This window comes from Rousettus aegyptiacus, unplaced genomic scaffold (genome assembly GCF_014176215.1).
Source record: "Rousettus aegyptiacus isolate mRouAeg1 unplaced genomic scaffold, mRouAeg1.p scaffold_m13_p_5, whole genome shotgun sequence".
Classification (NCBI taxonomy): domain Eukaryota; kingdom Metazoa; phylum Chordata; class Mammalia; order Chiroptera; family Pteropodidae; genus Rousettus; species Rousettus aegyptiacus.
The window spans coordinates 12,938,319-12,966,042 of NW_023416308.1; the positions used below are offsets into that span (position 1 = coordinate 12,938,319).

Consider the following 27,724-nt stretch of genomic DNA (forward strand, 5'->3'; position numbering starts at 1 on the left):
TATTTCTACTAACCCATTTCACAGACAAGGAAAATGGAGCATGGAGAGGTCTGGAGGAAATAAGCTCGACACCAGAGTCTTCCTTCCACAAAACCACAGTTGTTCACCAAATGGTGAAATCCTGAGTAAGGGGCCCTCTGCCAAACCTCACAGTAACACATTTCAAACAAATAAAAGGAAGTGCAGTTTCAAATGGCACCCACAAATGCTCTTAGAGGCAGGGCCCACACAAACTATTAAGGGACCCCCGTAGGCCTGTTAACTCACAGAGTAATGCTTCGAGAGGCAAGCTGGCCTGTGCAGGCTGTGGGACCTGGCCTGGGTGCTCTGGAGGCAGAGGTGGTCAATGAGGGAGGTGGGGGAGGGGTGCTACAGGAAGCAGGATGTGCATGCTGCCTGCTGGGGGTATGAAGTCAAAGTCCCCTCCTGCCCAAAGCGGCTAAGCCAGCCCTGCTGCCCTTATCAGCGTCAACACATGCATGGAATGTGGGACTTTGGAAACAATCCTCTCCCCTAGGCCTGCACCCCTCTGGGGCTCAGGCTGACCTACCACCGCCAAAGGACAACCAAGCCCAGCACTCAACCCACCCACTGCTGGAGCTAGTGGCAGGTGAGAAAGACACCTGCTGGCAGTGCCCCAAGGCACCTCAGGAGGCTGTGGCTTGGCCCCTCCCCTCATTGCCAGGATCCTTCAGACCCCTTGGGCTCATCTACCAAGAGACACTCATATTGCTAAGAGAGAGGCCGCCCTGTATATGTCCCCTACACCACCAGGGGCAGTGCCTGAGGACCTCTCATTTGAATCCCAAAAGAAGAAATGGAGTTGTGAGTTCCTGGCAGCCCGACTGTCCCCCACATGGCTCTCCTGGAGAGTTTCCATAGAGTAGAGGATTTCGACATGCCAGAAGGGAAGAAGTTGTGACTAGAAGGATAAGGATGGCCTTAGAGTTTCTTCAGCCCCCCAGGTCCTGGGAGAAGGGGGAAAACGCCTGCTCAACATCCTTGCAGTGGTCCTTCACCAGCTTACCAGGAACTACCGTCCAGCTCCAGGAACCAGACTCCCTAGCTTTGCCCACTAGCCCAGTCAAAATGAAAACCTTGGCTACAATCTGGCCCAAGCACTACCCCAAAGGCAAGAGCCCATACATATGTGTTCAAGGTTCCCACACACATGTGCAATTCTGTTTCTCAAACTCTTAGAGCTTCTCCATCCACTTTCTAGCTGTGTGACTCCAGACTAATTACTCAACCTCTCTGAGCCACTTGTATAGTGGGAATAGAGAAAAAATTATCGGGAACACACAGGTATGTTCTGAAGATTATATGTGAGTGTAAAATGCCTTCCACAAGGCCTAGCATGGGGTAAGAGTCCAAAAATAAGCAACTAGTCTACAGCCATACCACCCTGAATGTGCTCGATCGCATCTGATCTCGGAAGCTAAGCAGGGTTGGGCCTGGTTAGTACTTGGATGGGAGACCACCTAGGAAGACCAGGTACTTGTAGGTGTTAAAAAAATATAAATAAACAAAGAAACAAAAGTGAACAACCAGTCCTCTTCTGCCACTATTTTCCTTACGTTGTCAGGAACCCTACAAGAACAATCCTCCCAGTTTTTAAGCAAAGTTGCCTTTAGCATCTGCCAGACAAAGCCATCAGCTTCATCCTACCAATTTAAAGGGCAACGAGGTGCTGGGGAAGGGCTGGGCAAAGAGGCAAAAGCACAGGGGCAAGAATCCACCCTAGGACCACTGGCTCCCAATACAGCCCCCTGGGTCCACCTACCAAGGTGTGTGCACGCACAAAGGAGCCAAGGGAAGCCGTCCTAACCACACCCCACACCACCCCCTTCCTCCTTGACTACCCAGCCAAGGCCACTCTTGATCCCATCTCCTTTACTGCCGCAGCCCAGGCTGCTGTTCCTTCTCTACAGGACAGCATTCCTACCCACGACACCAACCAGAACCACAGCAGAACACACCACACCCAAGGACCTTGCCGCTCACCTCACATGGTAAGCTGCCGCGAGCAGGCAGGGGCTGTCTTGTGTCCTGTCTGCCCACAGGTATGAACTAAACTCCAGGGCAGCCTGTTGTTCTGTTCCAGAAAAGGGGGCTGGGCTGGGCTGGGCCGGGCCGGGCAAGCAGGCCTTACCTGAAGCTCTGCCTCCAGCGCCCCTCCCAGCTCCTCTCCCATTCTATCTCCTAACCCGTTGTTGGTGGCCCCCTCACACACCTTACCCAGATAACAGCCCAGGAAACCAACTCAGGGATTGATCTCTTTCTCTCCCTCCCCCAGGGACCTTGAGGTCAAAGAGAAAAAGAAGGGGCACAGGCCCTAGGGTCTCCATTTGTGGCCAGAGCAGACTTGTTAGGGAGCCCCAAGGAACCCAAATATCACTGTGTGCAAGGGCACACAGAAGCCAACCAAGGCCCAAAAATGCAATAAGCAGACGCTGAAAGCTGAGCAGTACCAAGAATCCTGGAGTCCCTCCCACTGACACCCAAGAGGGGCCATAAAAAGGGAGAGCTCCCTCTGCCCCCAGTGTTTCTCCAAGACCCTGGGAAGTACCAGAGAATCAGCCCGACCCCACTGGGCTATCAGAGGAAAGCAGTTTGTGACCACCTCAAGTCTCATACGCTGGTCTATTTGGACTCACCACTTGCTTGATTCTATTATCGACAAAAACTTATCACCATCTAAAGCAATGGTTCAAAACTTGGCTGCACATCAGATTTATTTCAAAAGCTTTAGGACACATGCACGCCTGGGCCCACCCCAGAGATAGGCTGGGGTTTCCAAGTGATCCTGATTTGTAGAGCTGAGAACCAGGGCACCAGCAGTGAGGCCTCAGCCAGACAGCAGAGGTAATGGCACGCACTCAGTGGGTCAACGTGTAGCCCATGCTCACCACCACAGAAGGTTCCACTGTGTCCATCCAGGGGCAGGCCACTGAGGCCCCACCCCACCCTCCTGGCCATCAACCCTACTCTCCCTTCTCATTAATTTTGTGAACAAAAATTCACCGAGAGCTTAAGCCGTGCAAAGGAACACAGGTGAGGAAACTGCAAAGACCATGGGACAGTCCTACCCAAAAACCAGCCTGCAACCAGGCTGATGAGGAGGCCAGAGGGCTCAGACCCCCAGTGTGGTGATGGAAGCAGCACCTCCACCCACGTGTGTGTGTGGGGTTGGGGGGAGGGGACGGGTGCTGTTCTCAAGGCACTGGAGTGGTCTTAGAGAACCTGCCCACCCAGAGGTGCTGTAAGGAAAGTAGCCTGAGGCCTCAGCAGCAGTCTAGAAGGTATGGAAGTAGTCTGCATAGTGGTCGCACCCATGCCAGAGCCACAGCCCTTCCATCTCCACAAGAGGCCAACCCCCCATCCCGTCCCTCTAGCCAAGCCCTGCTTTTCGGTAGTCCTCCTTGGAATTGCTATCAGGTGGATGTGAAGACTGGGCCACCTGCCTTTCCATACCCCACTCCTCCTTTTCACTTATACCCTATGTGCTGGAGATGGTGGATTACCCTCAAACAAAAATGCTTTACATAGCATGGCCCTTCGGCCTACAGGCAGTAAGCTGTTCCTTCAGGCACAAGGACCTGCTCTCACCCCAAGGCCACATTTCCCCTTTCCTCTACCCACATGGGACATTACCATGAAAAACACGAAAGTCAGAAGAAGGGGCTCTGAACTCCTTCCCAACTGTCCCAGGCAGTTTCTTAGGGTCACTTTCCCAATTCAGTTGCGGTGCCCCAGCCCTTCCCTCCTGGGCTGTGGTGAAGCCTGGAGTCAGCCTTTGGCTTTCTCTCCCTTATCTAACTCACTGGGGGCCCACACACAACCCCTACCAGCTTTTCTTGCTTTGCCACTCCTCACTCAAATTGGGCTCTGGGCTGAGCCTATAGTCCCTCTCAGAGCCCTCCCCCAGCCTAGGTCCCTAACCCTTAGGGCAAGGCCCCTCACAGCAGGAAGCACGGCCTGGCCTAGCGGTGCCAGGCAAAATCAAACTGTTTGGAGCCCCTAACCCAGGAAACAGGATCGTCTTGGGGAAGGAGGTCTCCTTCCTACACTTCCCTGCTGGCATCTCAGACCCCTCCAGATTTCACACTACATAGGCCCTCCCTCAAAGGCTCTGGAGTCAAAAGCATTTACCCTCCAGCTACAGCCTGGCCAGTTGCTTACTTGCAGCCCCAGGAAGCTATTTAACCTCCTAGTCTCATTTACCCCTCTGTAAGAGGGGACCACTGGGATGCTTCTAGCCCCACAGCAGCCAACCACTAGTTGGCAAATCTGTGAACACCAGAGGGCAGAGACTGGCACGATTAGTCTAGCCACAGGGACTAAACACTGCACTTGTTCTCAGGAAATGTTGTTGAGTGAACAAAAAGCTTGTCAAAGAGCCTCACCGGTGCTTGGGTGCTCCTGTGCCAGCTTCTCATAACAGCATCTGCAGGGTCATGCTCTTGTCTCTGCTCTCCTGTCACCCCGGCCACACTCCACACTGCCTTACTAAAACTGAATGCACTCTCCACTGAGTTCAACAGCCAACCTGGACTCAGCATGGCATCCATGGCTCTCCTCCAGCTCAGAGCTGGCCCCTCCCTCCGTGCCTCACAGCCACTATCCCTGTGGTGCCCTCTGCGCTCCATTTGTCACTGTGCCAGCCCTTATCGCCCCATCTTACAATCATTTGTTTGCTTGTCTGTCTTCCCCAGCCTAAGTTCTGGAGGGCAGCGATACGTGAATGTAAACTCAAGTTCTGTTCCCATTTTAGAAACAGGGACACTAAGGCTCAGAGTCAATCACTGTCCAAGGTCACATGAAGGAGAGTAAACGGCAGAGCCAGCGTCACCCTCCTGACTTTCTGATTAGATCCAGTTCCCCTCACTGCCCTCCAGGAGTCCCTCCTCAGCCAGGCTCCAAGAGCCAGGAGGGGCGGAATGTGACTTATCAGGTGAAAGCTGCCTCCTAGGAAGCGAAGCAGGAGCAGCCAGGAAGAAGAGCCCCCACCCTCCTAGTGATCATGTCCTCAGGCAGTGGCCCTCAGCCCCAGTGGGCAAGGCAAGCAAGCTGCCGGGTGGGGCTGACTGCTAGAGGCCAACAGGCCAAGCAAAAGGGCAGAGCCACAGGTCCCCTGGGTAAACTGAACTTTATTCCTTCCTCACTCCTCTGACTCTCCAAAACTGTCCAGCCAGCCCTTCTCCGGGGGCTAGCTGCTGATTGAAAGACACTGCCCCCACCCCCCAGATCTGACCCTGGCAGACAATAAGGACTCTGAGAAGGCAGCAGGCCTGTCAGCTCAATAATGCAAAACCCTATTGCTCTGAGTCCACGACAGCTGACTTCAAGTGGATCGGAGGCTGTGCTTATTAACAAAATGAGAAATCTGATCTATGGAAAGAAAACACTACGTGAGGATTAATCCAGGACTGCAGCTTGTGGAAAAAGCTGGGCTGTTGGCCAAAACCAGGGAGCGAGGACAGGATCGTACCTACCTGTCCCCGGAGTAGCAGGACAAGAGGCATCACCTCTTCCCCACCTGAGCCTCCTCCTTCTACTTCCAGCAATCGCAGCAATCATTTCGGTTTTGCTTTAATTAAAGACCTGGCTCCCTCAGGCTGCTTCTTCCTCTACAAGAGCCAGCAACCATAGGGAGATTTTTCTTTTCAGGAATTGCTTGTAAAAGCTGAGTGACTAATCTACAAGTCCCAACAACTGGCAGGAAAATACTGCAAGGAGAAATTCTGGGCACCCATCCGCACTCCAGTCAAACAGCCAGAGAAGCTGGGCAACAGGCACTCAGCAACACCCCAAAACTGGCTTGTAGGAAGCCAAGAACCAAAGGAAAGCAAACCAGCCTGGGAGCTCTGACCCCCAAGGTAGGCAGGCAGGTGGGGGGCCTCCTCCCAGCCTCCACATCTATGTAGTACATAGACATTTTCACAATAAGCCCAACTGCACAGGACTGAAGATTCGGTTGCATGCAGGGTAACCTACTCCAGGGCCAAAGGACTCACTCAGTTCAGATCCCAAGTATCAGCCTCCCACCACATCCGTACCCCCATTCCCATGCTAAGAGCCCACTAAACCAGCAATCTCACCACACAGCTTTGTCTCTAGAGGCCAGCCTGAGACCGGCCCATCTGCTTTTTTTCAGACCACTCCAACAACCCTGCTCTGCTGATCGTACACCCTCTCCTTGAGCCACGGCTACAGACCAGCCACATGGCCTGTGCTCCTGAAAATGTCTGCTGAAAGGCCCAGGGAGTCCAGACACTGGCAGATGGGAATGGAGAGGAAGAAGTAAAGCCAGAAGCCAGGAAGCAATAAATGCTAGCTCCAGAAAGGTCCTGGGTTTGAGTGACCCAATTCCATCCCTCCCTCAGGGGCCCCTGTAGAAGAGCCCCCAAGATCAGCTTAGAAGCTCTGGAGGCCCCTCCACTACCTGCCAGCTCCCTCCTCCTCCCAGTACAAGAGGCACAGCAATCCCCAGATCAGTCAACAACCCCCTGCCACAGGATTCCTATGGGCAAGGCTCTGCCCCTCCCCCCACCACATATGTCAGAGGGGTGGCCTCCCTGGGCGTTACACCCCTGCTATTTGAGGGGGGGGGGGCGGTGGCTAGCTTTCCAGATGTGCTTGGCAAATCGTACTAGAAAAGACAGTGGACGTGGAGGGGATAGGAGAAAACATGGGAACATAACTTTAAAACCGTTCCAGCCCATCCGGATCAGCACTGGGACCAGGCAGTCCCACGCTGTTCTGGGTGGGGCAGCTGGAAGCATTATCTGGCCTCGTTCCCTCCTCTCCATAAGTCACTGCCCCCCAGGGAGAGGCATCCCCCGCCTACCCCCCACCCCACCAGCTAGGCCTGTGTGAATATGAACCATCTTGGTAGATAAACAGAGTGACAAGCTGGGGCCCTTCAGCCCCCTCCCTTTGCCAGCCGTTCCCCTCCTTCTGCCAGCCGACCCCCTCCCCCAGGCCCATCTCTCTTCCTGCCAAGAGGCTGCCTACAGGAGAGGTCTGGGGGCAGGGAAGGGAGCCCACCAGCCGCAGGCCTGGCGCTCTGGGAGCGGCCCCTCCAGCCTGCCTCTGCCCTACCCCTGCCCACGCCGGTCTTCCTGTGGGGAGGGGGCAAGGGAAGAGGACCTCAAACCGTGCAGGGCCGCAGTTCTGTAAATAGCAAAATCCCCATGTGAGGGGCGACCGCAGGCGCAGGGCCGTTTGCATAATGGGAGCCCGCCTGTCAGGCAGCGCAGCTCGCCCGACGCTGTTCGGATTAGATTGCTAATGAAAAGGCACAAAGAGCCGGCGCCCGCTCGCTCGCCGACCCCCGCTCCGCAGACCCGCGTCGCGGCCTGGCGCGGCCCCGGGGGCTTTGTGCCCAAGGTCCCCCGCCGCCCGCGCCCTGCCAGGCACCGGGGCCACAAAGCCAGGTCCGGCTTGGTCAGGCCGGGGGTCCCGCTTGCGCCCCGCCCAGACCTGGCGGACACGCGCGCCCCTCCCACGCGCGCAGCCCCACGTCGGCCGGGCGCGCGCCCGCCCACGCCCCTCTCCCTGGGGGCGCGCCCGCCCGCAGCCCCCGCCTGCGCCCCCCGCCACCCCTGACCGCCCCTCACCTCCCCTCACCTCGTGTGCGTCGGCGGCGGCGCTCCGCCCGCCGGCCGGCTGGCCCTACCCGCGGCTCCTCGTCCTCGGCGCCCAGCCCGCGCCGCCCGCGCCCGCCCCGTCCTCCTGCCGCCGGCCCGGCTCGGCTCCCCGCCCAGCGCGCCCCGAGCGCTGCTCACAGCCGCCCGCCCGGCGCCATCTTGGAAGCTTGTGACGTCGGCGCTGCCCGCTCACCCCTGACCCGCAACTGAATGGGAGAGCGGCGGGGCGGGGGCGGGGGCTGATCGCGGGGCGGGGCCTGAGGGGGCGGGGCCGGCGGGCGAGCGGTCCGAGCACTGGGTGGGGCGGGCGGCCGCAGGACGACGCCATGGGGGAGGGGCGCGCGGGAGGAGCCGGGGACCCCGACCTTGGGCGCCCCGCGGAACCCAGACTACAGGTGCAGGAGCCGGACCGCAACCTCACCCTCGGAACACCTGGACCGCACACCCACAGGAAGGCGACTCTAGCTCCCCTAACAGGCCCACGCCCAGCCCCCACACTCACAGCTGACCCCTGTTGAGCCTGACCCTGACCCCTTGGAGCCCCCGACACAATCAGGGCCCCGCTAGCGGTGCCTGCGCCCACCTCCAGGACACCTCACCCCACGCTGCGTATTCCCTGCAGGGACCCTACAGTCAAAGGCGCAGTCCCCGGGGACTGCAAGCTGCGTGGTCTGGGCTCTCAGGGAGACCCAGGCTGTTTGGGTCCCGAGGAGTGGGTAGTCCCTTACCTCTGACCCTAGCGCACCTTTTGGGTTCCGTGCTCTCAAACCCTTGGGCCAGCCCTACCTGCTCAGAGGGCGTGGAGGTCGCTATCACGCCGTGCTCAGCCAGCCCCTTCCGGTGACCGCAGCCCCTAGAAGGCCCCTGGGGTCAAGCGACGCGCCTAACGTGGCCCGCCTGGACCTAGGCTAGTGGCCGTCATTCAGATGGCCTGCTGAGGGCTGGAGCTGGCCTTGAGCTGCGACCACTTCTCTAGGGAATTACTTAATGGACCGCTCTCTACTTAGAACACCAAACAAAGAAACACCACAGTCGGAGTCTGAGAGGAGCCCAGATTGGACATGTAGAAAAGTCGTGCCCTAGCACGAGTCAAGACTGAAAATCCATTCAATAACCCCTTAGGAAGGCTGATTATGTGACTGTTCTCTCCAAATTAATGTATACGTTTAATGTAGTCCTAACAGGACGTTTCTTAGACTTAACAAAATTCTAAGTTCAACTGGAAGAACGGCCCAAAATAGCTATCATTTACCCCCTTGGAAACAAAAAATGGAATGAACTTGGACTTGCCCTAATGGATATTAAAACGAGTTATAAAGTTAATTCAGTGCCGTGTAGGCCAGGAAACAGATTCAAAAGCCTAGGAACAGAACCTAGAAATGGTAAGAACATAATAAATGAAAGGAAATATCCAACATCCATGAAAAAGGAGATATCAAATGTCTGTGAAGAAAAGAAAGATTCTGCCAATAGAGCTCAGTAGGGAACTCACTATTTGCAGAAACTACTGAAAAAAAATGTCAATACTCTTCTAACCAAAGACGTCCAACTTAAAACTAAAAGATGCTAATTTTTTGGTTTTTACCAACTTAGAAATCATTTTCAAATGATAACCTTCAAACACAGGGTAATCACTCTGATACACTGTTGGAAGCATATAAATTGCCTCAAAAGTCCAGGAGTTTAGCAGTATGAGTCAAAAAAAAAAAATCTTTTTAAATTCTCATACCCCCTTGGACTGGTAGTAATTCATCTTTCAGGATGCTAAAGGAATTAACCACATTTGCAGACAATGTACTTGATTATCTGTCTCTCTAACCAGACAATAAGCTCGGAACTCCAGCACCAAGAGCACACCTGAGACTTAATAGGCATTCAATAGTCACTTGTTCATTTACATTTGAAAGTTAATGTATAATCATTTTCCCGTGTTGTTTATAATAATGAAAAAAATCATACACAAAGTAAAGATCTGACAATAGGGGATTGGTTAAATAGTCCATATGATGAACCGTTAAGTAGCCACTACGAGTGGCATTTATAAGGATGTTTTATGATCTGGAAATGTGAAAATGGTATTAAGTTAAAAAAGCAAAGTACTAGATTGCATGAAACAGATGTATGCAAAATAGTGATCTATGGGGAAGCAAATGAATAAAATATAGCAAAGTATTTACTGATGTTCTCTCTAGGGGTTGGGATTTATTTTACATGTATGTTTTAGTGTATGTTTTACTACAAAAGTAGTTTCTTTTTTAAATTTATTGGGGTAACATTGGTTAAGAACATTATATAATTTCAGGTGTGCAACATTATGACTTGACATCCGTGTACTCTAGTGCATACTCACCACCTGAAGTCTAATTTCTTTCCATTACCAAATATTTGACCCCTTTTACCCACTTTGTCTCCTTCTAAAAAGTAACATTGCTAATTAGAACAATTCTGCCTAGATTGAAAGACATTTTTTAAAAGTTACTAATTCTCTTCCCTCCTAAACTCCCTCCCATCTGTCCTCCGAAGTAACTTGAACAGTTTGACGTGTATCTCCACTTCCTTCTCTGACATCAATGTGTATCTGTTTACATATTACAAAAAAAGACCTTCCTGCTTTGAAAGTATAAAATATTATACCCTATAAACTATAAGTCTCTACAGAACTTACACTAGAATTGCTCTTTGTCCTTTAAGAATCTATTACAGACATCTTTCCAGTTCATGTCCACAATTCATTCTTATTAATAGCTGACATTCCAGGGTATAGGGTTTCCATAAACACTTCCTTAATTATGGATATTCAGGTTATTTACAGTTTGGTGCTTTCGAAATTATTTTTAAGTCCCCGGATATATATCTTTACATACTCCTGCCTTTGTTTGTGCAGAATAGTTTACTAGGAGTGAAATTTATAGATTGAATGACACATAGGCATTTTCAATTTTTATAGGTTCTGCCAGGTATACTTTCTCAAGAAGATGTACCAATTCATATACTGTGGGTGAGTTTTTATTTTTCCTACTTCTTTAATTTTCTCAAGTTTTACATACTTAGTACATATTCCTTTTAAAATCAGGGGGAAAGTCTAAAGGGAGAAAAAAGATTTCTAAATGGCAGTGAGCTAGACTCTCAACGTCTCTGTCCTGGTTCCTGGGTAGTCTCCCCACCTCCAGTGCCCACCCCCAAGCCCATTTCCTGAAAAGTATTTGATAAAATCCAAGCATTGATTACTCCTTTGCTTCTGGTGCAATTTTATATAGCACTTAAACTTAAAAACTTGGGAGGAAGTTCTTGATATAATATTAAGTGAAAATAGCAGATTTCGAAATTTCAAACTATATTTAGATAGAAGGTAAAATAGAAATATAAAATCCACACACTGGTGAGGATAGGAGAACCAAAGAGAACTGGGCTTATTCTGTGTCCCAACTCCTTCTGGATTCTCTGTGTGTCTAGTCTGGGACCTAACCTCTCTGACCATCTTTCCTCATCAGTCATTGAAAATAATAATGTCACCCTCCTATGGGGCTTTTGGGAGGAATAAGATGAGGCTAGGCAGGTGGAGTACAGAATCAGGCTCTGACAAGCCCTAGGTAAAGTAACTATGTTTGTTATGTCATGTAAGATGGATCAAGTAAAGACAATAGAGCTGATTTTTTACCATCCTCTATTCGCACAAAATGAAAAAAGAAAAGAAAAAGAAAAAGGAAAAGAAAGAGAAAGAAGAAAGAAAGAAAGAAAGAAAGAAAGAAAGAAAGAAAGAAAGAAAGAAAAAGAAAATATACAAAAATATCCCAAAAGGGTGAATCACAGCTTCTTAACATGACAGCCAGATTTAATAAATAAAAAATACAGGATTCCCAGTTCAATCTAAATTTCAGATAAACAACCAATAATATTTTAGTATAAATATGTCATATATAATATCACATCTCACTACCCCAAGCTCAAGCTGCATTGGCATACTCTGTGTTCTTGCACATGCCATGATTCTCCTCCCACCTCTAGGCATTAGCACCCAGGGCTCCTACCTGGGCTACCCTTTCTCCTTCTCCCAACCTTTGTCTGGTGAGCTCCTATTCAGCTCAGACATCATCTGCTTCAGGAAATCTTTCCTGATCCCAGCTGTTTCCCCCAATATGGTCCTAATGCTGTTGCTGGGTGGTTGCCATAAGAGAAGAAAGACTTTGGCTTGCTCATTCTTGTAGACCCAAGACCCAGGTCATGCCTGACACTAAATAGGTGCTCAGTTAAAAGTCGAACGAATAAATGCATTTCCTCCTGACCCCTGCTTCCATTCTGCCACAATGTATCCCACCTGCTGCTTCTCAACCTACATAGGGTTCATTTATTCCTTGTCATGGGGAATGCAATGCAGGTGATACACACAGGATAGAGTGGCACTGCAGAAACTCAGGTCACTCAACTGAGAAACCAAATCTCTCTTGTAAGAGCAACAGTTATACTCAACTTCTGATTGCTAATACTGTTTCCCAACATTGAGTTTTCACTCTACCTGTGGGCAAAGCACTTTGCACACATGGGCCTACTGATCCTCATCCCTACCTATGAGAGGGGTACTATTTTATAGGTGAGAAAAGTGAGGCTCGAAGAAGTTAAGGTCACCTGCCTAAGGTCACATAGCCAAGCTCCAGACCAGACCTCTCTGACAAGCAAGAGCTTGGTGCAGCCTCTTAAAGCAGCAGCACATCAATTGAAGAAAAGACACCCAACATGCATCTTCCCCAGAGCAACTGGGCCCCCTCCCTCAGTATCCACCTCCCCTCAGTTTGTCATCCACAGCCCCCGTCAGAGACCCTGAGCCCAAGAGAGGATGCACACTCCACTGTCATTCAGTCAACCGTTGCTGACGCTCACTCAGTATGATGAGTTGGGCACCTGGATGGTGAACAGCACAGCAGTGGCCCCTGGAGGACCACCTTCAAGGGGAGTGATGGGAGAATGCTCACAGTGGGGCAGAGCTGGGCAGAGAGAGGTGCAGACTGCTTTGCAGGGTCATAACAGGACAACTGACTGCCCTGGTGTGTAGAGTCAGGGAAGGGGTTTTGCCCACACTCTGCCCCTCTGCCTGGCATGCCTTTCTTCAGCATCAGCTCCTGGTGTGATTTTTTCCCGACTGCTCTTTCTAAAACAGCCGCCCTTCACTCTCAGTCCTCTCTCCCTCTTCTCCCTCCAGTCCTGCACCATCCTTATTGATGTATATGCTTCCTCGCTCACCGTCTCGCCTTCACTAGAAGGAGAGCTCCATCCCTCCATCCGTGAGAGCCAGGATCATCCACTGCTTACCGCGGCAGCCAATGTCTGGGACCAGGCCAGGTTTTCACATGATCGATGATGATTTGTTACACCCATGAATCAATACGTGAGACCTGAAGGCCAAACTCGAGTGGGAAGCAGGGTGAGGCCAGGCAGGGGAGTGGCATGTGCAAGTTCCAGAAGGGAGGGAGGGCTTTTTGAGGCACCCAGAAGAGGCTGGCAGGGCAGGGCCGTACACATGGGCCTATGCGATATAATGAGAGCTTAGAGTTGGAAGCTCTGTCAGCCCAGGCTCGTGTTGGGGGCATGTGGAGGAGCCCAGTCCACCAGTAACCCAGGGAAGGCCTTGGGAACCAGCTGAAGGTGGCAACACTGTCATCAGGCACACAGGCAAAGCAGGATGAAAGGAAAAAATGGTGAAAGATTTATTGGTAAGTTAGCCAAGACATCCTGCTAAGTGGAAGAAGCAAGATACAGAACAGTATAATATAATTACAATATAATTACATTTATGATTTTTAAAAATTATATACCTGCTTCCATTCCTATATATGCTTAAATATCCCTATAGAAAGCTGGTGCAGGAAGAGGGGGTATGGGGGAGGGGTGAGGAAGGACTTCACACTTAGCTACTCCTGTATTATTGGAATTGTTATGTCTATGTATTACTTTGTCATTTTTCAGAAAAACAGTTATGAAATAAAGAAAAAGAAAAGCCTCAATGAGCCCTCCCTTTGTTGAGAAGCTTTAATTGCCCCCTGCTTGGTGGAAAACTCCCCCAGGCCCTGGGCCTTCTGCTCCTGCTCAAGCCTCAACCAGCCTTTTGGTTTCCTTGTCTCCTCCCCCATTAGACTGTTAGGGTCTGTTCTAGGGTCTACCTGCAGGATGCTATGGCCCCTGTGCCTGAATGGCACCTGACCCAAGTGAATGGATAGATGAAGGAGGGGACCTGGTTGTGGCTCTCAGATGGGCAGGGTGGGGGCGATGGCTGGCAGGGTTGTGTTTCTGGGGAAAGCCATGGAGAGACCTCTGGATCTAAATCCTGACTGTACTACTGACCAGTCAGCCACCCCAGAACTGACCCCTGTCAGTCGGCCTTAATTTTCCTACCTGCAAAATGGAGCTAGCTGATAGCCATATCTGCAGACTCTTCCTCATTTCTCCCTGGGGGACAGGGTCCCAGGACACCAAGAACCTCCTGAGGGCTCTGCTCCTGTAGACAGAGAGTGGGAATGGCCCCTGTGAAGCCTTGGATTTTTCAAATTCCAGCTTTCCAGTTTTCTTCTGGGAGACTTTCCCCCATCACCAGGGCTCAGTGGGGCTTCCTGTGGCAGCAGGGGAGGGAGCCAGCTTCCTCATGGACAGGACACCAGGAAGCCCCCAGGCTGGGACAGAAGCCTCTGGTCATAGTCACGAGGGAGGCTAGGCCCAGCGGCCCTTATCTTGCCTGACCTTGTGGAGGCTGACCACTCCCTCCTTCTGGAAAATGTGGCCCCCTACCCTCTCAGAGGCCTCTTTCTCCTTAAATCCTGATGGTCCTGGGGTGGGGCCTCAGCACCCAATTCAACCCCTGGGCCCACCACCCTGGGGTGCTTTCACTAGCCCCAGCCCAGGGCCACCTTCGAGATGCCTTTCCTGAAGACCCTGGGGGCATCTCTGACTCAGCAGGCCTCTGCCTGTCCTGCTGCCCCTCTCCGCCCAGTGTAGCTCCACTGAGTACCCTGTTGCCCAAGCCCTAGGACTGGCCACTCCCAGCACCTCCCACCCTCCCCCTATCAGTTCTTCAATTTGAGTTTCTGACTCTCCCTCCCTCTGGCCTCCTCCCTAGACCCAGGCCCTGCCCCCAGGCTAGGGCAGGAATCCTTCAGATAAGGGCTAGAGGCAAAGGGATACACCTGGGTTTAGAACCTGGCTCTGCCTGGACTCACTGAACGACCTTGATGAATGACCTTTCCTCTCAGAGCCTGAGTTTCTCCATCTGTACAAGGGAAAAATAATTACACCATCTGGGTAGGGTTGCCGTGGGCAGTACGTGAGGTAAGGCACATGGTGAGGGCTTGCAAAGGTCAGTTCTCAGTAGGAAACATGGCCACCTAGAGCCCCAGGCCAACCCTTTTTTGGGCTTCTCTGTCACAAGCCAGTTGGTGCCTTTCCTAACTTAGGAAGGAATGTGCTGGCACACAGACCCCAATGCAAGCTCCACACCAGGTCCACACCAGGTCTGGACGCCTGCATTGAGCAGGCAACCTGGAGTGAGAGGCACTCTGTTGCGGAAGGTGACTGAGTAAATAAGTAATTCCAGGGCACAGGGATTTTGCCTGGGGGCTGTCCATGCACATGGGAGGGGCATCTAAACTCAGTGAGGGTGGAGTGAGTTGGGGAAGGCTGCTCAAGATAGGAAGAAGGGCACTTTTGAAGGACAACTTGGAGTGAGTTGACTGAAGGGGCAGGGCAGCCAGAAGGGCAACTTTAGGGAAGAAGAAATTGAGGCAGAGAGTCAAGGAACTCCATGAGGTTGTCCAACCGGGTGGTCCAGGATTCAAATCCAGCCTCCACCCAACTCTCAGGCCGGGCCGGAGGGGACAAGCTCCTAGGAGGTCACCCTCTAGCCAAAGACCCTAACCAAGGGGAAGTGGCCGGTGGGGTCACCCTTGGGGTCCTGGAAGTCCAGCCATGTGGGCACAGATAGTCAGGTGGTCAGTTACTAAAGGATTTTAAGGGAGCTTACTTTGGGAGTTTGGGGCATGATATCAGGAGTTTGTAGTCAGGTATCAGAGGCCAGGACTTTTGAGTGAGAGGATCTCCAAATATAGGGCATTCCAGCCCAGAACAGACCCCAAACACCATCTGGGACAGGGACAGGTGAGGCTGAGCCCGAGGCTGGCTGGACCTGTGGAGCTGGCTGGGGTGCCAGTGGCGGCACCATGGTCCCAGGAACAACCTTCCGTGCCCAGGTTCCTGGAGTCAGCTCTACCTGGCAATGTGCTTAGTTTTACAAGCCTGAAGTTGACTCAGCATATTCTATCTTAGGTGGAACCCTTGACCTTCCATATGCCCCCACCCAGCCTCTAAATCTGACCACCATGGGCTGAGACAGGGAGAGGGGATGTGACCAAAAGATGGAATCTGAGTTTTTTATATTGTCCTTCATGGTGTGTTCAGATTTCATATAATAACTCTGAAATTGAGCAGTTAACTTTATGTTTTGAAAATGCACAATGGCTGAGGTAGAGGGTAATGAATGAACTATTCCTGGGGTGCGCCAGCAGGATGGGGGTTCCCATGGCAAGTGGGTTGTGGGAAAGACTAAGAGCCGTTTGGCTATCTTTATGCTTCTTTTGTGCCATCCAGTATGTGGGGAGTGAGAGCAGGAAATAATGAGAAATGTCTGAAAGCCTCTCTTTTGTTGGGGGAGGACTGGCGAGGTGCTGAGACCTGCCCTGACCAGAGGGGCCCTGGGTGGAAGTGGAGAGTGCCAGGTCAGGCTCAGTGACCCTCACTCTAGAATCCTCTGGATTCCCTGACTGCTGTACCTTTGACTACTGTAGGCTTCTCTGCCCTCTGGCCAGCTGGGCTTCCCATCCCCCTGTTCCCTACTGGAATGGCCTGGACAGGCTTTGAGCCTCCAGGTCATCTGGTCAGTTGGGGAGGAGCCCAGTGCAGGCCATGACCAGGCATCTACTCCTTTCCATCTACCCACCTCACTAGACCTGCATGGCCTCCCCTTGCCTTTGATCAAAGTCTTCTGGTTCTCAGCGCCCTTGGAGGAGGCAGGCTGGACCCAGAACCATCTACCCCTGCCCTAGACTCCTGACACCTGTGTCCTCACCAGCTTTCTTGGGCTTCCTTTGGGTCTTGATCCTGGACCAAGTACTCTGCACACAGGATCTGCTCAAAACAACCCCCTCAGCCCTGCCACGGATGAGGAAACTGAGGCTCAGAGACGCCTCCCAGCTGTCTACTGGCAGATCAGGGTTCAGACGCAGTTGGCTGGGTTCCAGAGCCCAACTGTGCTACCACTCACTCCGCTCTGCCTCCCACAGGCTACCAGGTTTTGTGCTTCTTTATTCATTCACTAAAACCTCCCATGGCCTCTGGGAAACTAGGATTTGTGGGAGTGAGACTGCAAGAAGAGTGAAGAGGGAGGCTTTTCTGTGGCCGGGTGTCAGACTTGCCAGGCCTGATACTGGTCCCGGTTCCCCTGGAAGAATATCCCCTATGGGGATGGGGATGAGGTGGGGGGGGGGGGATGGGTTCCCCGGAGAGAGAGGAGGAGAAAACAGGGCTAGATGGGGTCTGAATCACAGACCTGCAGCATTGGAGACTTCCTGCTCATCCTAACACTGGGCTTCAGGGCCTGTGCAGGCAGGTGTGGCCCCAGGCTGCCCAGGTGCAGGGTTCCTGGAGAGCAACCCACGGTGTGCCTAGGCTGCCCTCTAGTGGCAGCATGAGGAAGCTCCAGGGGACTTTGAAACCCAGAAGGGACTCTACCAGCTGGTAGCACCTGTCCCCAACCCTTTCCCTCTCTCTATGCCACTGTTCTCCAAGTTTCCCCAGTGTGCAATCACTCATTATTTTCATGCCTCAGGCCCTTTGCTTCGTTTGTTCCTACTGCCTAAGATGCCCTCCTCCTCACCTGCACTGGTGCCCAGGATCAGAATTACCAAACCCTAATTCAGGTTCATGTATTATTCTATTTCAGTGGGTGGAGCAGCCAAATGCGTGGTGTAAATGCCTGGAGCCCAGGCCAGTATCTGGGCCCAGCACAGGGGCCACATACAGTGTTCCTTTATCCAGCATATATTTATTGATGACCTACTATGTCCTGGGCAATGAACAAACCAAAGAGGTCCCTTTCTTTGTGGGGCTTACAATCTGGTGGGGGAGTGGCCTTGGGGGTGGAACACAGACAACAGAAAAATCATAGGTAACATGCCAGGTGTGGATGAGTGTTATGGAGAAAAATAAAAGGGGCATTTGGAGTGAGGGCGGGGGTACCACTTCACAGCCATGAAATGGACAATCTTGCAGCTGTTCAAAAACAAAGGAGGGCAATCTTGGTCAATGGTCAGGGAAGAATATCAAGTTAAATAAAAAATTATGAGAAAAAGTGATGGAATAGTGTGTTACATCTGTGGTTCTTATGGAATCAGTTATTGTATTTAATTTTGAAAGTGCATGGATTTAAATTCTATTTCTTGATAAACTGTTGTTGCTCTTCTAGTGTCTGGGGACCATATTTGTCCCCACCCCTTAGCCCGTGGACACCGAGACCTCCAATCTAGCTCCCAGGAGCTGGGAGGGGCTAGTTGGACTGTCCTCTCCTGCAATAGCAGTTTCCATGTTGTTTATTATCCTCAGGTTCCATTCTGGTTTTGAGCTGATGGTTTGAAAAACTGAAAGCTGAGAATACTTGTACATTCATGTTCATAACAGCACTAGTCACAACACCCAGAAAAACAGAAGCAACCCAAGTGTCCGTTGATGAATGAATGGCTAACCAAAGTGTAGTGTGTCCATACAATGGAGTATTATTCGGCCTTAAAAAACAATGAAATTCTAACACATGCTACAACATGGATGAAACTTGAGGACATTATGCTCAGCGAAATACGACAGACATAATAAGACAAATTTACTGTATGAGCCCAATTATATGAGGTCTCTAGAGTAGTCAAAGTCATAGAGAGAAAAGAGATTAGAGGTCGCCAGTAGCTAAGGAGAGAAGGGAATGGTGGTGGTTGTTTAACGGGTACAGAGTTTCAGTTTTGCAAGGTGAAAGAGTTCTGGAAATCGGTTGCAAGACAATGTAAATGTATTAACACTACTGACTTGTACATGTAAAAAATGGTTGAGATGGTAAATTTTATGTTATGTATATTTTATCACAATTAAAAAAAAATTGTGAGCTTGTCTGGGTTACCTCCTCAGGTCAGCCTTCTGAGCCTATTTTCTCACTGTAAAATGGGGAGTTGTGAGCTTCAGAAAGGATGATCATGGCCCTCAGTGGAAAGAGGGTGGTGAGGGGGAGCGGAGTTTCTCTCCTGTAGCCTCCTGCTCACAAGTAAGTGCGTGTGTGCACACCACAGCTGCCTCGTTGGTTCCGGTGTTTTCTGAGGATAAGACAGCATAAGTGTGTCAGGTTGAGACGTCCCCTGGGTCTGCCCCTTTCTCTGTTCCCGCCTTTAGCCCAGGGCCAGCGTGGTGGAACCCTATGGCCCCAATTTGCCAAGTCCCTCAAGAACCTGACTGGCTCTGATTCCTCCCAGGAATGCTTCCAGTAACTTCCTCCTGCACTCAGGAAGGTAGTGCCCTTCATCTGACAGTGTTGTTGGATTTAGGGAAACATAGGGACATCAAACAGAAGCAGAGAAGGATGAAGGCCACCCCTCATCCTCACTCTCCTAGATGGGGAGCCCCAAAAGACCATGGGAGGAAGCAGCTCTGGAGCTGTGGAAACTGGGGGCCCCCCGAACCTCAGCAGCTCTTCTGTAAAATGGGGCAAATGTGGACATGCCCTCCCGGTGAGGTTCCTAGGGAAGTGCTGGGGAAAGGGACCCCCTGCTGGTAGACACAGACACTACCCTCCAAAAAGGGACACACAGACCATGGACAGGGACACCTTTGGAGTCCCTGCTTCTCAGCCTTGGCTCCTGGCTGGGCCCTCGGCAGCCCTGAAAGCGACCCTGTGTTGGGTTCTAAACAGCAAAGGGGTGCCCTTCCTAGCCCCACAGCTGGGAAAATATGTCTGTAGCCCTCGCAGACCCCTTAACAGAAGACAGGGAAGAGAGGAAGGCTCATGTTTCCCTTGGTTGTGCTTTCACTTCTAAAATATTCTTTTTCTTTTTTCTATCAACATTTTAATGAGGGGTTGAACATGAGATAGAAAAATAACATTCTAGTCACATTTTTTTTTTAAGAGGCAGGCTTTTCTTGAGACTTTCATACAAGGCAATGGATGATTAATGTTCACCTCCTAAAGAAAACGCATACTGAGCACAGAAAGGCACTTCTTCAAATGCCTGTTGGAGTTACCAACAATGCTGAACCGGCCTGTCACACTCTAGGGGCTGAGTGTCCTGTTTTCTTTGGAAACAACTCAGTTCAGACTTAAGCCCTGCTGCTCTCAGAGGCTAGGGGATGCCTGACGACTGCCATCAGTTTCACATAGTGGGGTGATCACAGAAGGGAAGAGGGGTGCTGGTGGAAGGGTCCACATGCTTGCTTCTCCTCTGGTGGGGTGCTGGTGGCCAGAGGCCACTACACCTGTGGGTAGCTTTGCTCACTCTCCATGGAGGGACATGTGATCCAGCAGGTGAGCTGGGACCAGGCCTCTGTGACCGCCTGATTCCCCATAATAGAATCCCTTGTCATCCACAGGCCCGTAGACTGTGACTACATCCCCTGCCTTCAGTGATAGCTTGCCTTTCACCAGGCCCCCTCCTCGCCTGTCCTTGGGGTCATAGTCCAGAGCTGCCATCATGGTTGTTGGAGTCCACAGTGGAGGCCTCCTGGTGAGCCCACGAAAATCATCGAGGTGGGCCACAGAGGGCGTGTGCCCTTGCGCTGGCAAATGCCACCTCCTGTCGGTCCGCTCCATGCCCGCCTCTGCCTCAGCCACCAAGTGCCCAGGGATGTTGCCCACTTGCCCATTGCATTCACCATGGTAGAAGCCATGTGGGTCCAGAGAGCCCCACACTCTCAGCAACTGCCCTTTCTGAAAGGCTAGCTCCTCCTCTGCAACCTCGGGGTTGGCAGACATTGCTAGGGGGTCGTAATCAAAGAGGGCTACAAAAACCCTGACCGGAGTGTCCATGCCTACCCCCACTTGTGGGGGGCCACCCCTGGACATCTTAATGACTTCGTTGGATGGAGCTGGACAAAGTGCTGAGCTGGGCTCATGAAGCTGGCACTCCCTCTTGCTACCCAGAGCCTGACCTTGCCCGCTCTGGGTCCTAAGTTCCCTTCTCTGCTCTCGCCTCTCTGTGCCCCATGGACCGAAGCACACTGCCTCCTCCTCCTGTAAAATGTTGCGAAAGTCAGACATGTATCGTTGGCTTGTGCCCAGCTGGGGAGCGGTGAACACTTGGGCATCTTGCTTTTGCCTGAGGTCCTTCTCAAGGGTGGCCTTTTCCTGACATAGTTCTTTCCCAGGCCCACACTCGGGGGACAGATGGACAACTCCCAGAGCAGGGCTTTGGCTGGTACCCATGTGCTGGTAGTGCTCTTCTTCCTTCTCAGACTGGCTACTGGGTAGAGGTGGCCTGTAATTCTGAGGACTCTTCTGAAATAACACCTCCTTTTTGCATACCTCCCAGGCTTCTGTGGGCCCCTGGCCTTGGCTGCCAGCCCTTGCTCTTGGATATTCTCCTTCTGAACTCAGGTTACGCACTGGGGAGTGCCTCCCTGGCAGTTCTTCAGGGAATGCTTCTAGGAACTCAACCCGGGGCTCCCCACAGCTTCTGGGGGTGTGAGAGCTGGCTTTGGCAATCAGGGGAGCCAGTGCCAGCCTCTGAGGGCAGACAGGGAAGGTGACTCTGCATGGGAATTGGTCGCCACACGTATAGCTAAAGGGAGAGGTCTCCGGTAATCGTTTACAGGTGAAACAGTCCTGAGGGATCTGAGCTGGCACCGAATCCAGGGACTCCCCACAAAGTGACATGGTTCTCACCGAGACCTTCTGGCACATCAGGGGCAGCTGGAGCTGGGACGATTCCAACAGGGTGCTCCCAGCAGTGGCATCAGTGACCTCTGCAACCTTGAGCCCGTCAGCATACACAGCATAGCCAGTGACCTGGACTCCGTTGGAAGATCCGGCAGAGTCAATGGTCACTGGGAGCCAGCTGACCACCAGGAGGCCCGGTGAGGTGTGGCGTTCCACCAGCACGTCCAGTGGAGGGTCAGGGGGTCCTGCCAAGGGTGTGTCAAAGGTGATGGTGGAAGACATGGTTTCCCAGTGTGTCTGCAGTGAGTCCCATGGCAGCTGCACCTCCACCCGTGCCTGGTACCGCGTGCTGGGATGCAGGTTTTGGAAGGTGTAGCAGCTCACACCTGCTGGGGTCAGGGCATGCTCCTGGTCGTCGAGGTACACCACATGGGGGTGGCTGCTGCTGCTGTAGACCCAGGTGATCTCAGCCGATGTGGCTGCAACATTCTGCAGGTGTAGTTGCTTGGGGGCCACACAAAGGACCCCTTTGGCCCCCAGAAGGGATCTGGAGAAGTCTTGCTCCTCCACACTCTGCAGCGAGCCAAGCCAGCCATCTTCTGTCTTGGCATCTGAGATCTCTATTGCTACTTCTGTCTTGGAGCCCACCTTTTTCTGGCATGTCCCCCTGTCCAAAACTCCCTGAGTTTTCACAGGCAATAAGCTGTGGCCAGTGTCTTCCTTTGAAGCTTCACCCTGCCTGGCTGGGAGCTGAGTGGGGCCAAGGTCTGGGGACTCTGGGGGCAGGCAGCCAAGGACGTCGCTGTCTGGAATCTGCTCCACCAGGTTGGAGGGCACCAGACCCCGCCGGCCATCCTCAAGCTCCCCTTCATAGAAGCCATCTTCATCCATGTCTCCAAAGATATATACATAATCCCCAGCTGTGAGGGGCAGCTCACTCTCAGGGTGTTCATTGGGCCCCTCAAATGGGTTATAGCTATATCGAACCAGGAAGATCTTGAGTTTGAGGGTGGCAGGGGCCTCTGAGTCCCTCACTTCCAGCGTTGAAGACACACTGTCTGGATCCAGATCTTCCACTTCACTGGCTGTGTCCATGTCCAGAGTAGGGCAAGATGGCACGGTGGCCCATATGGACTCCACCTCTGAAGAGGAGTTAGACTGGGAGCTAGTTTTCTTAGTTTGGGGGCTGGAGTCCAGAGGTTGGCTGGCTGGGACGCTGTCTGGCACTTGCGGGCCACTGACTGGGTCCTCAAGGGCAACTGGGCTCTCCAACAGAGAAGTTTCTTTCTCCTGTTTGTCTCTGCTGGGCTGTGATGATGCTCGGTCTTCAGACCCTGGCTGGAACCTGGTGCTTCTGCTATCCTTGCCTTGAGAATCCGGAGCTGGGGGCGCCTGGGGAGGGTGACCAGGCTGACACTGCAGCGCCCGCATCTCCTCTCGAGCAGCCTGGAGATCACGCAGGGCCTTCTGCAGGTCATGCTGCAGCTGTTGCTGCCTGTCCTGCCCGCGTGCCGCCTGCTGCAGCAGCTGCTCCGCCAGCAAGCCGGTGGCATCCCGCTCCTGACACGCGCGGCACAGCTGCCTGCGCACGTCGTTGTTCTCCGCCGCCACCTTTCGCATCCAGTCTGCCTGGGCCTGCAGCCGCGCATTCTCCTTGGCCAGCCAGACGCCCTCGCGTAGCGCCGCCTGCAGCTGCGCCTCTGCCTCCTCGCCGCGCCGCCTCATCTCCGCCGCCTGCACGCCGAGCTCCTCGCACTCGCGCCGCCGCGCGCTCAGCTCGCGTTCCAGCGCCTGCACTTGGCGCCGCGCATCCTCGCAGGGTGTATTCTGGCCGCCCGCCTCTGCCCGGGCTCTGCAGGTGGCCTGCTGCAGCGTCAACTGCCTCTGCAGGCGGAGCACCTCCCGCTGGGACTCGCGCTGCAGCCGGTCCAAGTCGCCGATGTTGAGCCACTGGGCGCTGGCTGCACCCCCACTAGGGTGCGGGGCGCTGCCGAGGCCCGAGGCGACGTGTGCCTGCAGCAAGCGACACTCCCGCTGCAGCTCTTCGATCTGCTTGTCTTTGGCCAGCAGCGCGCTCGCCTGCTCTGACAAGTCCCGTGAGCGTTGGCGGGCGAAGGCCTGGCACAGCTCCAGGCCAGCGCGGCTTTCGCCCGGCACAGGCGCGCTCACAGCCCGCAGGTTGGTTTCTTGCAGCTTGCGGGCCCGGTCTTCTAGGCGCCGCGCCAGGCCTGTTAGCTCCGCATGCTTCACCTTGAGCCGCTTCACCTTCTCATCCTCCTTGTCTGGGAAGCCCGCGCGCCGCAGCTGCATGTTCTCTGCGTGCAGACCAGAGCAGCGGCGCGCCAGCACCTGCAACGCCTGGGACAGTTCCGAGTTCTGCTTCACCAGCTCTTGGTAGTTCGAGCTCAGCGACGAATGGGTCAAGGCCTCGCAGGGCTGGCTCCCGGAGTCTTCTCTTGGCGGGTCGCTAGGTCCCCTGTGCTCCGATGGCGGTGGCGGTGGTGGTGGTGGTGGTGGCGGTGGCGGCGGTGGAGGCGGCGGCGGGGGGCTAGGGGAGCCCAGGATGGACGTGTCTGGCGAGGAGGAGGCCCGCTCCTCGGATTCAGGAGCCTTGGGGCGACTCAGGGTGCTGTCGAGCGAGCGGGAACGCGCTGGTGCCAAGGAATCAAGGGAGCTGGCACGCGTAGGGAGCAGGCTGCCTGGGGAGTTGGAGCACGCCGTGGGCACCAGATCAAGGGAGCGGGAGCGCACGCGGACGCCGGCGCTCAGGCCGCCAAGGGATTCGAGTCGACACGCGGACTTTGGGAGGCGGCGAGAGTTGCAGGCGGTCTCGGGGTGCGGCACTTCCGAAAATTGCACAGCTTGGGGGTCGGGGGGCCGGGACAAAGCCGGGTGCCAGCGGAAGTGCTCCAGGATGTACTTGAGGAAGAGCTGGCGCTCTACGTCGAGCGCCTCCTGCAGGTGGCGGATGCGGGAGGCCTGCTCACCGTCTGTCTCCCAGCGAAGTTGCGCCAGCACTTCCTGCAGGCGACAGCGGCACTGCGCGGCGGCGACTTCGGGCGCCCCCGCGCGGCCGCAATAGCCTCGATTCACCAGCTCCTCGGCCAGCTGGCGCTGCAGCTCCCGGGCCTGGCGCACGACGCCATCACGCTCACGGTGCAGCAGCTGCTGTAGCTGCCGCATCTCGGCCTCCTTCCAACGCAGCAGCTGCCGGATCTCGGCCTCGCGTTCCCGCAGCACCTTCTCCTGCAGCTGCCGCAGCTCCCGACAGCGTTGTGCCTCCCATTTGGAGCGCAGATGGTCAACCAGCTGCTGCCGCTCCCGCTCAGCCGTCTCCCGCAGCTGGCGCGCCTGGGCCGCGAAGCGCCGCCGCTCTGCCAGCCCGCGAGCCCGCTCTGCCTCCAGCTCCGCCCGCAACTTCTCCAGCTCCCGTCTCTGCTCCTCTAGCACCGCCGCCGCCGCGCCCGGACTAGCTGGCTTCTTGGGTGTCGCGCGGCTGCCACCCGAAGGGTTGGGCGAGTCCTTGGTCATGGTGGCCACGGCCTGGCCAGACGCCTGACATTGCCTGGTCCAGGCCGCTGCTCGTCAACGGCCGCCTACCCGGCCAAGGCCAACCGCCCCGCGCGCCGCTTCCGGCGTCCCTGGTGGTCTCCACGTGCCACTTCCGCCCCTGGGCATGTTCTTCCACCCCATGCTGTGGGTGCACCAGCCCTTGATCCTTGTCAGGCTGCTTGCTCATGCCAGAACTGGGCTCCCAACACCCCTATTCAGTCCAGCCCATGTCCTTCCCAGGATGCCCAGGGGTCTCTCTGACCCCAGGCCTTTCCTTTTTTTGGTACCATGTCCTTTGTGACCCATCCCGGTACCGTCCCAGGCGCTCTGCAATCCCTCTTAGGCCAATGGGATGGTAGAAAGCCAGGCTGCTCTTCTGGGCCTAGAAAAAGGGGCTCGCTGTGTGGGTCAAGATCACAGATGAAGTGTGAGCAGACCCAGCCTGGCCTTGCCATGAGTTCAGGTGGTGTGTTCGGCCTACTTGGCTGAACATTGCAACAGGATATGCCCAAACTTGGCTCTCAGCTAGGGGAAGGTACCTCTGATGCCTGCACCTCCACAGGGCCTACTCTTCCAAGGCCCTCTGTGGTGCTAAGCACTTGCATGCCATTATCTATTTAAACCTCCTATGCCCATTTTACAGATGGGAAGTTCTGAGCCCATAGTCTGGGCGTGGTGCCAACTGAGACATGGAAGTAGGGCTTCTTCAGGGACCAAAGCCCTGAATCATTCTGCAAGGATGCTCTGAGAGATACAGACATCTCCATGGTCACACAGCCCAGAAGTAGTTGAATGGAGATTCAATGCTGCAAAATTATTCCTCCAGAGTCTATAAGCATTCTGACTATATTTGCCCAATCTCAGGGTCACAGTTGTGAGGACCCCTCTCCACTCTTTCTCCCAGGGGGGAGCCACATTCTGCATCTGCAGAAGGAGAAAGAGTCGAGTAGAACCCGGAGTGGAGTGTCAGCCAGTTGGAGAGTCAGGGAGGGAAGTAAGAAAATTGGGCTGCCATGGGGGCCCAACCTGCTCTTTGGTCTAGCCCAGGAGTGCCCGGGCTTCCTGCTTCTCTAAAAGGTTAAGCCAGAGGCCCTTATGGGCTCATTTAGGTCTTCACACCACCTCTCTGGAGACAGCAAGACCAGAGAACTTTCCATGACTCTTCAAGGGGTAGTCTGATCAGATGGTTAGGGCTGGAAGACCTATGGATTCAAACAGTCCTTCAGCTTGTACTACTTCCATGTCCTCATCTGTAAAATGAGCCAATGATGTTGCCCTCTTCTGGGCTGTGTGACCTCCCAGAGTTCTCTGACCTCGCTGAGCATCCATTTCTTCTGTTTGTGGGACTCTGGTAGGCAGTTCACTAATTTTAAACCTATTCCCTTTTAGGCAGCTAGAAAATCTGAGGCCTGCAAGGTAGGGATTTGACTGAGGCCAGACAGGGCTGCCATGGCGTTGGCAGCACAGGCATTCCCTATGTTCTCTGGACTCACTCTGGATGCTTCATGGTAGGTGGGAAGCCTCAGAGTCCTGGTTTCCATCTAGACTCTGCCACTTTTTGGCTGAGTGATCATTGTGTGTCTATACAATGGGTATATCGATAGCCCCAGCCTTCCAGGGTTGGAGGGACACTGGAACTCTCTTAGATGAGGGGTGGGTGTGTGGTAGGAGCTGCACCAATGTCTGTGTAAGTTCTTATTTTCCCATTCAGGGCTTGGGCTAGACAAATTTCTTCCAGGAGTCTGAGGAATACCCCTGACTCAAAGGCTTCTGGGTTTTTGCATGTGTTATTCTCCACATGAGAATAACCCGGAGTGGAGTGTCAGCCAGAGGTTGGGATGCCAACCTCTCCTAACATAAAAATAGCAACAATATCCATTGCAAACTAAGCACCTACTATATGCCATACTAAGCACTTGACATACATTATTTAAACCACCCATTTTATAGATGAGGAGTCTCAAGCCCCAGTGGATTAAGAGTTCTGCTCAAGATGATCTGGCTCATTAATGGGTCCCACATAACCCACGGTTTTGTCCACTTACCTACTACTAACCTCGCCTTGTCCTTTGGCCTCAGCTTAGCAGTCCTTCTCTAGTGAGCCCCCCCCTGACTCTCCAGGCTGGGCCTGGGCTTCCCAGGACTCTACAGCCCTAATTGCCTCAACAGGTACTTCTCTTTTCGGAGCAGAGACATGTCTGATACACATTGGTATCCCAGGGTAGGCTCAGAGGAGGTGTAAGTGAAAAGTCCCTCCCCAGAAAGGAGGGGCAAGGACCCAGGGCCAAGCAGCCAGGAAGGGTGTGAAGAGCACTGCTCAACCTTGCCACTTAGCCTCCCTACCTCCCACATTCAGGTACCACCTGGAAGCAAGGGCTGGGGCCCCAGGCTCCAGGTTGCCCATCAGGGCCTTGAGCAGAGGCCTCAGGCTGGGCTGGGAGTGAGGGTCTGGCCTCAGCAGAGATATTGGGGGGGGGGGCGGGTCCCAAGCTGTGGAACACGCACACATGCACACATGCATACACGCACATGGCTTCTCTTGGCCTGGCCATCTGCGTGGTTAGTAGTTTAAGAGTCCTAG

At 53.6% G+C, this 27,724-nt stretch overlaps 2 protein-coding genes and 1 non-coding gene across 3 annotated transcripts in view; 1 reads left to right on the plus strand and 2 right to left on the minus strand.

The window, feature by feature from the left end:
- Window positions 1-7,773, minus strand: part of HIC2 (HIC ZBTB transcriptional repressor 2) — a 28,194-nt gene extending 20,421 nt beyond the window's left edge. The window contains exon 1 of the mRNA XM_016120123.2: window positions 7,633-7,773. The gene's annotated coding sequence lies outside the window, so the exon portion shown is untranslated. The remainder of the gene's footprint in view (window positions 1-7,632) is intronic.
- On the plus strand, window positions 1,388-1,507 carry LOC118603544. The gene has a single exon (XR_004951223.1). It is a non-coding gene; the product is annotated as a 5S ribosomal RNA (ribosomal RNA).
- An 11,973-nt stretch (window positions 7,774-19,746) lies between the features above and the next one.
- Window positions 19,747-26,501, minus strand: LOC107497849 (RIMS-binding protein 3A-like). Its single transcript, XM_016120173.2, has one exon. It carries the CDS (start codon window positions 25,120-25,122, stop codon window positions 20,209-20,211), a length of 4,914 nt encoding a protein of 1,637 aa, XP_015975659.2. The 5' UTR covers window positions 25,123-26,501; the 3' UTR covers window positions 19,747-20,208.
- Window positions 26,502-27,724: the final 1,223 nt, after the last annotated feature.